The 13,745-nt window shown below is 36.2% G+C and overlaps 2 protein-coding genes across 9 annotated transcripts in view; one reads left to right on the top strand and one right to left on the bottom strand.

Moving 5' to 3' along the window:
• The window catches only part of LOC309660004 (putative protein ARB2BP), a 302,775-nt gene that overhangs the window by 268,139 nt on the left and 20,891 nt on the right, over positions 1–13,745 (top strand). The window lies entirely within an intron of this gene.
• The window catches only part of SENP7 (SUMO specific peptidase 7), a 156,622-nt gene that overhangs the window by 133,497 nt on the left and 9,380 nt on the right, over positions 1–13,745 (bottom strand). For 6 of the 8 annotated variants that reach the window (XM_082460340.1, XM_082460341.1, XM_082460345.1 and 3 more), the window contains exon 2: positions 11,477–11,529. In XM_082460340.1, the coding sequence (XP_082316466.1) occupies positions 11,477–11,529 (53 nt within the window). Of the gene's footprint in view, positions 1–88; positions 226–1,514; positions 1,585–11,476; positions 11,531–13,745 lie in introns of those variants that run through there. The other 2 variants (XM_082460344.1, XM_082460342.1) reach the window with 2 other exon arrangements.

The following is a 13,745-nucleotide window of genomic DNA, read 5'->3' as shown; positions in this document are numbered from 1 at the left end:
ATACTAAACTAAGATAAACATAAATCCAGAAACAAATTAGATGCAGAAAGCAAACCCCAAGTCTACAGTTGCTCCCAAAGTCCATCACCTCAGTTTTGGGATGATTCATTGTCTATTCAGGTATTCCAGAGATGCAGGGTACATCAAGTTGATTGTGGAGATTTAATCTGCTGCTCCTGCCCAGAGGTGCAAGTCCCATCCCTATCCTTTTGTCTCGATTTTTCCTTTTTTCTTTTGCCCTACCCAGGTACGTGGGGAGTTTCTTGCCTTTTGGGAGGTCTGAAGTCTTCTGCTAGCGTTCAGTAGGTGTTCTGTAAGAGTTGTTCCACATGTAGATGTATTTTTGATGTATCTGTCGGGAGGAAGGTGATCTCCACGTCTTACTCCTCTGCCATCTTGAAGGTTCCCCCAAAAATAACTTCTTAACTATTCTTACTTTCAGTTTCTTCCCCTTCTAATCTTTCAAACACTATCCCCAGAGGTCTCTAACACACAAATCTCACTATGGTTACAATCTTAAAATACAACAATAGGGCCCATTACTTATATATAAAACTCTTAACAATCTGGGCTCTTTGACATCATCCACATATCACAAACTCTACACCCCAACCCCACTGAGTTTGCTCAACCTTCTTCAAGCATACGTCTCTACACCTCTGTACGTACTGCTCCTTCAACCTAGAATGCTCTTCCCTCTATTTCTCCCCTGTTAAATACCTCAGATTCTGCACAAAATTATTCTCTTATCCACACAGTCAACACTCCCACACCAAGGCGTTCCTTTCTCTAGGTGTTAGTACTTGGTAATTTGTATTAACACATATCATACTATAATTATTTGTCTACATGTCTGTCTTCTTCTCCAGACTGTGGAGGTCCTTAAAGAGAGTACCCTTAGTCACCTTTACATCTCCAAAGTGTATGGCTCATGATACACTGAATAAACAAATGAATGGATGGATATAGTGTAGCCACAAGTTTGAAATCATTTGTTTAGAACTTAAAATAATTTAACTTTCACATTATAAATGATGGTTAAGCATCAAGTTCAGCTTATTACATAACATATAATAAGCACTGTATCAACTACAACCAGTGACAACGATAAAATGACTTCAATGACAGTAAAGCATAAGTTAGGAGGATAAAATAAATGTGAAGAAAGGGTATCTGAACACTTTTATTTCATTAGTACCCTGGAGTTAATCCTCCTGGGCGTCAGTAACATGTTAATTATTTATATTTAATTTATATAAAAAGTACCTCTTTATAATTCTTCATCTGCAAAAACAACATTATCTCTAAATCAATCATTTCCTTTATATTCTTAATTAGGGAACAACAGTTGTTTTTTCAGGGAGTGAGACAAGGGCTTCATGCTGTTCACACCCATGGATCCTTTGTGAGTAGGATATTTAGCCTACATTAGATACTGTGGCATACTGTATTTTCCAATGATGGCCATATCAATATTCTACAACCACATGCTCTTCTTACAATGTGATATTGACCAGTTCTCCAACATCAGGTGCAGTCTATGTTCCTTCCCCTTGAATCTGGGTAGGCCTATGACTTCCAAGCCTAGATCATAAAAAGCATTATGTATAGCTACACTGCTTCAGCCTAGCTTTCATTATCAATATTTGTGTGTTTTCCCTTCCTTCCTCCTTCTTTTTTTCCATCTCTCTCTGTCTCTCAGTACACATGCCTTGGGAGCCCTAAGCCATAGGTTAAAAAAAATCTTGGATACCCTGAAGCTGCTGTGCTGCAAAGATCTCATGAGAAGGCTTAAAAGAACAGATATATACCAAGATACATGAGGCTTCCGAACACAGGTATCAAGATAAGTGAGTGAGTGATCCTTTAAGATGATTCCAGGCCTCAGCCCCCAAGCAAACCTAGCTAACTCCAAATGAAACCAAGAAAAGCTATCTCCAATTGAACCCTGCCCAGACAGCAGATTCATGAGCCAAATAAGTTTAAACCACTAAGTTTGGGGATAATCTGTTACACAGCCCTAGTAATAACCTAAAAAGATACCAAGTTCAAACTTGAAGGAGAGCAGCTGATATTTTTAAAAGAGTTGGGTATAGGTGTTGAGTATTTTGTAAAAATAAAAGACTGCTGATGTCTTCTGTGGAAGATTTTATATTTTTTTTTACAGTAATTAGTTTTTATTATTTTACCTGTGAGTGGATTAGACTCAATGTTAATAAATTATTTACCCTAATAAATATTCATGTATACTTCCATTAGGATGGACACAAAATATAATTTACCCTATCTTCAAAAAAAGGAGCTCTCTACTTCCCCTAAAAGTATAAACATATGAAATCTGGAAATTTATTAAAACTCTAAACAAGCATCAAAAGGTTTGAAAATCAAAGTACAGTAGACCCTTGAACAATTCAGAAGTTGGGGCACCGACCCCTGCACAATTGAAAATTTGAGTAACTTTATAATCAGCCTTATGTATCCATAGTTCCACATCCTCAGGTTCAACCAACCACAGATCGTGTAGTACTACAGTATTTATTTTCAAAACCTCTGTGTATAACTGGACTGAAGCAGTTCAAATCCATTGCGTTCAAGGACCAACTGTATATACATACAAACATTTATGAACAGGAACATAGACTATATATTATTTATAGTATAGAAAAAATAGAAACAATGATAATAAAAGAACACAAATAAAATTACTGTAAAGACAAATAATGAGATACTATACAGTAGTTATTAAAATACATGTTCCAGAATAACAAATGATATAAGAAATTATTTCCAATATAAGTAATAAAGAAAATCATATCTTCACAATGATCTCTCTTTTATCAGGCAAAAAAAAAAAAAAATCCATGTATGGAAAACAAATGTGAAAGGATACACACAAAAATGTTTACCAGTGACTAGCTCTGAATGCTAATATAAGGAGTGATTTTTATTTTCATTTTTGTGTTTTCCTACAGTTTCCAAATGTTTTATTTTTTAATAGGAATACCATGCAACCATTAAAAGCAAGAAAAACATTTAAAGCTCCAGAAAAACCTCTGCTGTAGCTTCCTGGTCAATAAATTACAGATCTAAATCTCTCGGTCTAACATTGTATATGCGTGGCAAGCAGATTTTAGGTACAACTAACTACTCTGTCAAATTTTTCTACACTCACTTTTTTCTTAATGATTAAATCATAAAAATGTCTGTCTCTTTACAACAATCTGATCTATTCTTTGACAAATTTTAATCATGATCTCAATTGTGTACAATCAACAGAGATTCTAAGCCACTAATGATTCTGCAAAGCCTATATTATAATTCCATTACAAGAATCAGAACGGACTCCTAATACTTTCAAATATTTTCAATACTCTCCTAATACTTTAAAGATCGAAATTTAATCCTTTAAGGCAAAACAGGGTTCTAAACCCCCTTCCCTTCAAGTTATACTTAAATACATTGATAGAACTCTAACAACTTCCCAAAAACAAAGCTCAAGAACATTCATTTTATTTTACTTACTAATGTTTAAATGTAACACTAAACAAGCCTTTCAGCAAATCAATTCACACAGTCACTCTGAGGTTCATTTTATACCTAATTCATTACAGTATGCCCTCAAAAAGAGAATGCTATCAAAAGAAGATAATGGGGGGGGTGAATACGCTGGATTCTATCGACAAGTTATGCATTGCTAACATATGCTTCTTACAAGATGAAATACAGAGATGAAATGATCTCTGCCATATTCTTAATACAGAACTTCAGAACCTTAATCACTTATCTCTTCAGATACTACATAGATGTAGAACTATTATTTAGGGAAAATTTGGGGTCTGCTCAAAGATATGCCTATGACTTACCAAAGAAGAATGAAAGTCTTGGTTTTTAGTTTTCAGTATCAACCTCCTCATTTAAAAAGCCAAAGACTATGGACCTCCCCATTAGCAGAATTCAAAGTGTTCACACTCTTACTCTACATCTATCCAGAGATATAAGCCTTGAGTTAATCTAGTTCCAGCACCTATCAAAAGGCCAGGAATAATTAGTAGATAATGATGTTCCAAAGATTTAGCTACAAGGATAATAACTGCAGTACAATTTATAATTTTTTAATTGAAAACAATTCAAAAATATAATGACAGGATAGTGGTTAAATTAAATGTGATACATCCCTACAGTGGAATATAATGCAGTGATTGAAAATGTTTACCCCTGCTTCCCTGGTACTTATGCCTAGTATAGTGTCCAGTACATGTTAAGCACCCAATAAGTATCTACTGAGCAATGCTTTAAACTTGATTTCAGAAAATGTTTATAATACATAGTTAAGTAGAAAAAATAAATTATAAAATAGTATTTTGTGGTTTTCAACCATTAATATTTAAATATTTGTTTATTATAGATAGATATACAGCTATGCAGACAAATTAGTAGGATATACACTTAAGTGTTAATTTTAACCGTGTCCAGGTGGTATTCTTTTTGTTCAACTGAATTTTCTAATTTCTTCACAACAATCTAGTATTGATTTAGAAATATTTTTTTAAAACACTTAAACTCAAAATATATCAGAGTCTTGTCCCTATAACAATCAAAACTTTAATCCTTTCAGTGATTTATTTCCCTAGCTGCCTTGAGAGAAAAAGCAATAATATTAACTGCTAACAAGAATTTAATATGCCAATATTCTAAAAAATTCTACATTTTTAAAGAGCAGTACCACAACTTTATGTGCATATTATGGTTGAACAAATAAGAAAATATACTGTAGATACTGAGAGAGAGAAAAGTTAAAAATAAGCAAAGAAGGGGACTTCCCTGGTGGTCCAGTGGCTAAGACTCCGCAGGGGGCCGGAGGTTTGATCCCTGGTCAGAGAACTGGATCCCACGTGCCGCAACTAAGAGTTCACAGGCTGCAACTAAAGATCCCACGTGCCGCAACAAATATCTCGCATGCCACAACTAAGACCCGGCACGGCCAAATAAATAAATATTAAAAAATAAATAAATAAGGAAAGAGGGCAGGCTAAAATAAGCCCTGTGGTATTGGATTGGAATCAGAAGTAACAGTACTGAACTCATGGGGGTTTCTTTAGATGTATAGATAAGCAGATAGAGAAATAAATACAGATATGTATATATATGTATGAGTTAGTATACATATATTCTTCTAGTCCTGTCTATTGAGAGAGCCTAGAAATGATGACACCCCAGCAGCAATGAGCACATCTAGCACCCTGACCTGGGTTTCTGAATACTATTCTTGAATTTAAAAAACCAGAGCTCCTTGGAAAGTATCTTATAGTACCAGAAAGTAAGGAAGAGCTCAAAAAAAAAAAAACACAAACATAGGAGCATGTCAAAAGGGCACAAGAGCCATCCTGAAAGAACTTCCAATGCCAAGCTGGAATACTTTGATCAACAAAACCAGTAATGACAGTAGTAGATTATAACACACACAATAAAATAAATACCTATAAGTCCATGTTGATATACGTAAATAATTGAATAAATAAGTGAGACAAGAGGGACAGCTGTCCCTTCCAGAAGAATTTTAATAAATATAGAGAGAATGAAGAAAATAGAAAATCACCAATAGAATATCGTATTTTAACTGTTGCAAGCAAGATCCACTGCTAAACGCTAAAACGGTGGGTGAATGTTTAAGAAGAAACAGTATATTTGCATAGATTCAAAATATCTCTCCCAATACAAACTTCCAATTGTAAGATAAATAAGTACTAGGGATGTAACATACAACATGATAAAGATAATGAACACTGATGTACGTTATAAATAGAAGTTGTTAAAAGAATAAAGCCAGGGCTTCCCTGGTGGCGCAGTGGTTGAGAATCTGCCTGCCAATGCAGAGGACACGGGTTCGAGCCCTGGTCTGGGAGGATCCCACATACCGCGGAGCGGCTGGGCCCGTGAGCCACAAGTACTGAGCCTGCGTGTCTGGAGCCTGTGCTCCGCAACAAGAGAGGCCGCGATAGTGAGAGGCCCGCGCACCGCGATGAAGAGTGGCCCCCGCTTGCCGCAGCTGGAGAAGGCCCTCGTACAGAAACGAGGACCCAACACAGCCAAAAATAAAAAATAAAAAATAAAAAAAAATAAAAAAAGAATAAATCCAAAGAGTTCTCATCACAAGGGAAAAAATTTCTATTTCTTTAATGTTGTATCTATATGAGATGATGGATGTTCACTAAACCTACTGTGGTAATCATTTCATGATGTATGTAAGAAAAATCATTATACTGTACACCTTAAACTTATAGAGTGCTATATGTCAATTATACCTCAATAAAACTGGGGGAAAAAACACAAGACAGCTCTCCCAAGATATCTATTTATTAAAGATAAAGAATAACTTTACAATGGAGTAACCATGCAGACACCATCTTAACCAGGTGATCAAGATTGACATCACCAGTAATAAGACATATCATCTTATGTACCCCTGATAGGACACACTGAGAAGGGCACACCACTTCTGTGGTATTCTTCTCAAAAAGCCACAACCTTAATCTAATCACACATGATTAGAAACATAAGACAAACCCAAACTGAGGGATTCAACAAAATATTGCCTAGTATTCTTTAAAAGTGTCATGGTCATGAAAGAAAAAAGACAAGAACTGTCATAGTTAAGGAAATCAATGCAATGTGAGATCCTGAATTGGATCCTAAAACAGAAAAATGACATTAGTGAAAAATTGAAGAAATCCAAATAATGTCTATAGCTTAAAATATACCCATGTTAATTTCTTTATATTGATAACTGTACTATGGTTATGTAAGACATTAACACTGGGGGAAGCTGAGTGAAGGGTAGATGGAAACTGTACTATTTCTGTAAATTTAAAGTTACTTGAAAATTAAGTTTTAAAAAACATTGCTGTACAACTAAAAATAAGAGAAATGTATTTAATCAGTACATTCATAACACAAATTCATAATACAAATTATGAATTTCTAATGGTGGAGTTTCAGAGCAAGATGCATAAAGCAATGTCCTAAAGCAAAGCATTTCACTTCACTGAAGGTATTAAGCGGAAAAGAAGTAGTAGTCAATACAGAGGTATTTAAAACCAGGTATACATACACACAAGTAAACTCAAATTGGATTAAAGACCTAAATGGGGACTTCCCTGGTGGCGCAGTGGTTGAGAATCCGCCTGCCAATGCAGGGGACACGGGTTCAAGCCCTGGTCTGGGAGGCTCCCACATGCCGCAGAGCAACTAAGCCCATGTGCCACAGCTCCTGAGCCTGTGCTCTAGAGCCCGTGAGCCACAACTACTGAGCCCGCATGCCACAACTACTGAAGCCCATGTGCCTAGAGCCTGTGCTCTGCAACAAGACAGGCCACTGCAGTGAGAAGCCCACGCACTGCAATGGAGAGTGGCCCCCGCTTGCCACAACTAGGGAAAGCCTGCGCACAGCAATGAAGACCAACCCAATGCAGCCAAAAATAAATAAATAAATAAATAAATTTTTTTGAAAAAAGACCTAAATGTAAGGTCAGATACTATAAAACTCTTAGAGGAAAACATAGGCAGAACACTCTTGACATAAATAGCAGCGATATCTTTTTGGATCCACCTCTTAGAGTAATGAAAATAAAAACAAAAACAAACAAATGGGACCTAATTAAACTTAAAACCTTTTGCACAGCAAAGGAAATCATAAACAAAACGAAAAGACAACCCTCAAAATGGGAGAAAATATTTGCAAATGAAGTGACCAACAAGGGATTAATCTCCAAAATATACAGCTAATGCAGTTCAATATAAAAAAACAAACAACCCAATCAAAAACACAAACAGGGACTTCCCTGGCGGTCCAGTGGTTAAGACACCACGCTTCCAATGTAGGGGGTGGGGGTTCAATCCCTGGACAGGGAACTAAGATCCCACATGCCATGCGGTGTGGCCAAAATAATAAAAATAATAATAATAATAATATTTTTTAAATGGGAGGAAGATCTAAATGTACATTTTTCCCATTTTTCCAAAGAAGACATACAGATGGCCAAAAAGCACATGAAAAGATGCTCAACATCACTAATTATTAGAGAAATGAAAATCAAAACTACAATGAGGTATCACCTCACACCAGTCAGAATGGCCATCATCAAAAAAATCTACAAACAATAAGTGCTGGAGAGGGTGTGGAAAAAAGGGAACCCTCTTGCACTGTTGGTGGGAATGTAAATTGATACAGCCACTATGGAGAAGAGTATGCAGGTTTCTTAAAAAACTAAAAATAGAACTACCATATGACCCAGCAATACCGCTACTGGGCATATACACTGAGCAAACCATAATTCAGAAAGAGTCATGTACCCCAATGTTCATTGCAGCTCTATTTACAATAGCCAGGACATGGAAGCAAACTAAGTGTCCATCCACAGATGAATGGATAAAGAAGATGTGGCACATATATACAATGGAATATTACTCAGCCATAAAAAGAAATGAAATTGAGTTATTTGTAGTGAGGTGGATGGACCTAGAGTCTGTCATACAGAGTGAAGTAAGTCAGAAAGAGAAAAACAAATACTGTATGCTAACACATATATATGGAATCTTAAAAAAAAAAAAATGGTTCTAAAGAACCTAGGGGCAGGACAAGAATAAAGACACAGACGTAGAAAATGGACTTGAGGACACGGGGAGGGGGAAGTAAGCTGGGACGAAGTGAGAGAGTGGCATGGTCATATATACACTACCAAATGTAAAACTGATAGCTAGTGGGAAGCAGCCACATAGCACAGGGGGATCAGCTCGGTGCTTTGTGACCACCTAGAGGAGTGGGAGAGGGAGGGTGGGAAGGAGACACAAGAGGGATGAGATATTGGGATATATGTATATGCATAGCTGATTCACTTTGTTATAAAGCAGAAACTAATACACCACTGTAAAGCAATTATACTCTAATAAAGATGTTATAAATAAATAAATAAATAAATACTGAATGAAGATGGCCTCAGTGGCCAAGATGTTAGCTAAACTGTGACCTTCGGGTTAGACAGATAATGTTTGTTAAGTGTGCTGTAGTCCATATATATATATGCCCTGTATTGATGTTTCCTGGTTGGCATTAACTTAATATGAAAAATTCATCCTTTATTATGAAAAAAAAAAAATCTACAAACAATAAATGCTGGAGAAGGGTGTGGAGAAAAAGGGAACACTCTTGCACTGTTGGTGGGAAGGTAAATTGATATAGCCACTATGGAGAACAGTATGGAGGTTCCTTAAAAAACTAAAAACAGAACTACCATGTGACCCAGCAATCCCACTACTGGGCATATACCCTGAGAAAACCATAATTCAGAAAGAGTCATGTACCACAATGTTCATTGCAGCTCTATTTACAATAGCCAGGACATGGAAGCAACCTAAGTGTCCATCGACAGAGGAATGGATAAAGAAGATATGGTACATATATACAATGGAATATTACTCAGCCATAAAAAAGAACAAAATAATGCCATTTGCAGCAACACAGATGGACCTAGAGATTGTCACACTAAGTAAAGTAAGTCAGACAGACAAAGACAAATATCATATGATACTGCTTATATGTGGCACCTAAAAACTGGTACAGGGCTTCCCTGGTGGCACAGTGGTTGAGAGTCTGCCTGCTAATGCAGGGGACACGGGTTCGAGCCCTGGTCTGGGAGGATCCCACATGCCACAGAGCAACTAGGCCCGTGAGCCACAACTACTGAGCCTGCGCGTCTGGAACCTGTGCTCCGCAACAAGAGAGGCCGCGATAGTGAGAGGCCCGTGCACCGCGATGAAGTGTGGGCCCCGCTTGCCACACAGATGTAGAAAACAAACTTATGGTTACTAGAAGAGAAAGGGGTGGGGGGAGGGATAAACTGGGAGACTGGGATTGTCATATACACACTACTACACATAAAATAGATAACTAATAAGTTCCCTGTATAGCACAGGGAACTCTACTCCATACTCTGTAATGACCTATATGGGAAAAGAATCTAAAAAAGAGTGGATATATATATAACTGATTCATTTGCTGTACACCTAAAACTAACACAACCTTGTAAATCAACTATACTCCAATAAAAATTCTTAAAAATCAAATACATAAATAAATAATAAAACTGGGTATAATAGCAATGTAAAATTTCTTTTTTAACTCCCTCATCTACCTCACTTAAGCTAAATCCAGAATTTTTTTGGCTGCATGGCACAGCTTGTGGGATCTTAGTTCCCCGACAAGGGATCGAACCCAGGCCCATAGCAGTGAAAGCATGGAGTCCTAACCACTGAACCGCCTGGGAATTCCCTAAATCCAGAATTTTTTCTTTTTTTTCTTTATTTATTTATTTTTGGCGGGGGGCTGTGTTGGGTCTTCATTGCTGCGCGTGGGCTTTCTCTAGTTGTGGCAAGTGGGGGCTATTCTTTACTGTGGTGTGTGGGCTTCTCATGGCGGTGGCTTCTCTTGCTGCGGAACACGGGCTCTAGGAGCGCGGGCTTCAGTAGTTGTGGCGCACAGGCTCTAGAGTGCAGGCTCAGTAGCTGTGGCGCACAGGCTTAGTTGCTCTGCGGCATGTGGGATCTTCCCAGACCAGGGATAGAACCCGTGTCCCCCGCATTGGCAGGTGGATTCTTAACCACTGCGCCACCAGGGAATTCCCAGAATTTTAAATGAAGAAACCACACCCCACAAGTCTGAAGTAAGCCAAGGTAGAAAAAGAGTATCCAAAGCCATGCTCTCTGTGTGGTCTTGTAAGGTACTCTTGATTCCTCTCAGAGCCCTCCTTTATGATTTCTTCTTCTCCTTCTTTGTTCCAAAAAATACACCAAATTAAAGTCCTCCGTGTATAATCAGAATGTTTCAGAGAAAAGTCTCTAATAAATTATTATAATGCAAATCAAGGTACTATGGCATTTAAATCACAAAATTCTATAGGAAAAAAAGATTATCTTTCTAAAAACACAGATTAAATTTTTTTAAACACCTCCTATGTAGATAGAAACTTCATTTTACTTGTTTTGCTACTCTTGGCTTATATAAAAGAAAGAAATAAATGAAGAAAAAAGTATGTTTAAAAGGACATACATATTCCAAACAGTAAATTTCAGCACATGACTTGAATACAGCTCTTCAACAGCTACAGTATCATAAATGAATGAACCTCAGGTGCTCCAATATATTCAGTCATCAAAGAAATGAGTTCTGTTCTATATAAATCTAAAATAAGACTTGGAAAGTATACTGGAAAATTTTACAATGATTTAAACAAGGCTGGTCCCAGAAAGGGTTTCCTAGCTAACCCTTGGTTAATTAGGATATACCATTCCCCCAAAAACACTGATTAATTATGGATTTACAGTATTTTCTTTAAAATTTTATTAAAAAGACAAATACCAAAATACTTTCAATATTATTAACTCTAAAGATAATGCAAAGGTTAAGAGCAAAACTAATACATACCTTATGTAACTCCAAAGATGAAGGCTTTTTCCTTTTCCCTTCTGTGACAATTTCTACAAAGACATGGTAAAAATTATCATTTAACATTAAATGAGATAACATAACAGAATAAATCTTTTCAGTTATCTTTTGTTTCAAATTAACTTCTTGTTACATTTACAATTTACATTGATACATTTTACAAAACCTGAAGGACTAAAGGTCAAAAATAATCAAAGAGTAGCAGATTCTCACAAAATTTCTCAATTAAACAATATACATATGATGACAATTGAAAAAAGAAAGAAAGTTGGTTCTAAGAACTCAATAAAAAATTCCTTGGCAAAAATCCTAGTATCCAGTAGGTCTTCGATCTATGTTGGTTGAACTATAAGACCAGATAAATTCTTATAATGGTGGGTGGGGGGCCACAGGGGAGGAGAACAGAAGGTGAGGGCTACATATCTAAGCATTTATGCAACAGAGAACAGCTTAAGTCTTTCCTCACCAACATTTTTCAGACTTCTATGGGATTTTCTTTTATGATTCTTTCATTCAGTCAGCAAATAACTACTGAATGTCTATCATGTGTCTGGCACTGTGCTAGCCAGTGGGTATAGTGTAGTGAGCAAATTAAACACAGCCTAAGTCTTCCTGGAACTTACAATTCACTGAAATTTCTCACAAATTTCATAATAAAAATGAATGGTAGAGGCTCACACAAATGTGATCACCTATTTATGACAAACACACCACTGCAATTCAGTGGAAAAGGGATGATCTTTTCCATGAGTAATGCTGACACAATTTGATAACCAAACAAGGTAAACAAATAAGTAATAAACATCACGCTATATCAAAAATTATTTTTAAATTGATCATAGATTTAAATGTCAAACACAAATAAAGCTTCTAGAATAAAAATGAGGGGAATATCTTCATGACCTTGGGGTTGGCAAGGATCTCTCAAACAAGACTCAAGTAGTACTAATCCATAAAGGAAAGGATTAATAAACTCAACTTCATTAAAATTAAAAATTTCTGTTCACCAAACCTCATCGAGTGAGAAGGCAAACCACAGACTGGAAGATTATTTATAATTCATGTATCTATGTACAGCATGGTGACTATAGTTAATAATACTGTATAATACATATATCTGTCAAAGGACTCATAACCAGAACACATAAAGAATTCCTATAAAGCAAAGGCAAGACAACCCAATCTTCAAAATGGGAAAAAGCCTTGAATAGGTACTCCATAAAAAAGAATGTCCAAATGGCCAATAAACATATGAAAATATGCTCAATTTCATTATTACTAGGGAAGTGCAAACTAAAATGGCAAGAGAATACCATTATACAGCCCTTGGAAAGGGTAAAATTAAAAAGAATGACAATACCAAGTATTGGTAAGAGACTAGAAGTCTCATATACTGCTGGTGGAAGTGTAAATGAATACATCTACTTTGCCAGTCAGTATCTACTAAAGTCAGACACCTGCCTACTCAATGTCCAACAATTACATTTCTAGATATTTAATCAAGAGAAATGAGTGCCTGTGTCCACCAAAAGGCATGTATAAGAATGTTAAGTTATCTTTGTTCTTAATAGCCAAAAACTAAAAACAATCCAAATGTCCATCACAGGAGCATGGATAAACCTTTTCATACAATAGAAAACTACAAGCTTTACACAGTGGCAGTATCGTAGCCAATGAGGTTTATCCGAGGTGCAATTATTGCTAATTGAAAACTACATAGTAATAAAAAAGAATGAATTACTGCTGTGCACAACATGGATACATCTCACAGACATTACATTCAGAGCAAAACAGATGCAGAAGAATGTATGATTCTATTTATGTGGAATTTAGGAACAGGTAAAATAAATCTATGTTGATACTAGTTAGGATAGTGCAAATACCCGAGCAGGGAAAAACTACGGACTGACTGGGATGGGATATAAGTTAGCCTTCTGAGATGCTAGAAATGTTCCGTAACTTGATCTAGGTGATAGTTATATAAGTGTATGTATACAAGTATAAAAAATCATGAAACTAAAGATATTGTACTGTGCCGTATGTAATATCTCAACTTAAAAAATAAAAAACCTTTAAAATAACTGTTATAACGAATGGGCTATAGCTTATCCAGAAATCTATATAGCTGAAATAATTTCTCTCATTTCATGAAAATAGCATGTATTTCACCATATGCATTTCCTCGAGCAATCACTGATGTAAAAATTATTTTAACTTCTATACTTAAGCTTTCGATAGATTTAAATAA

Source organism: Balaenoptera physalus (genome assembly GCF_965194825.1).
Source record: "Balaenoptera physalus genome assembly, chromosome: 4".
Lineage (NCBI taxonomy): Eukaryota > Metazoa > Chordata > Mammalia > Artiodactyla > Balaenopteridae > Balaenoptera > Balaenoptera physalus.
This window is presented reverse-complemented; position numbering and strand designations above follow the sequence as displayed.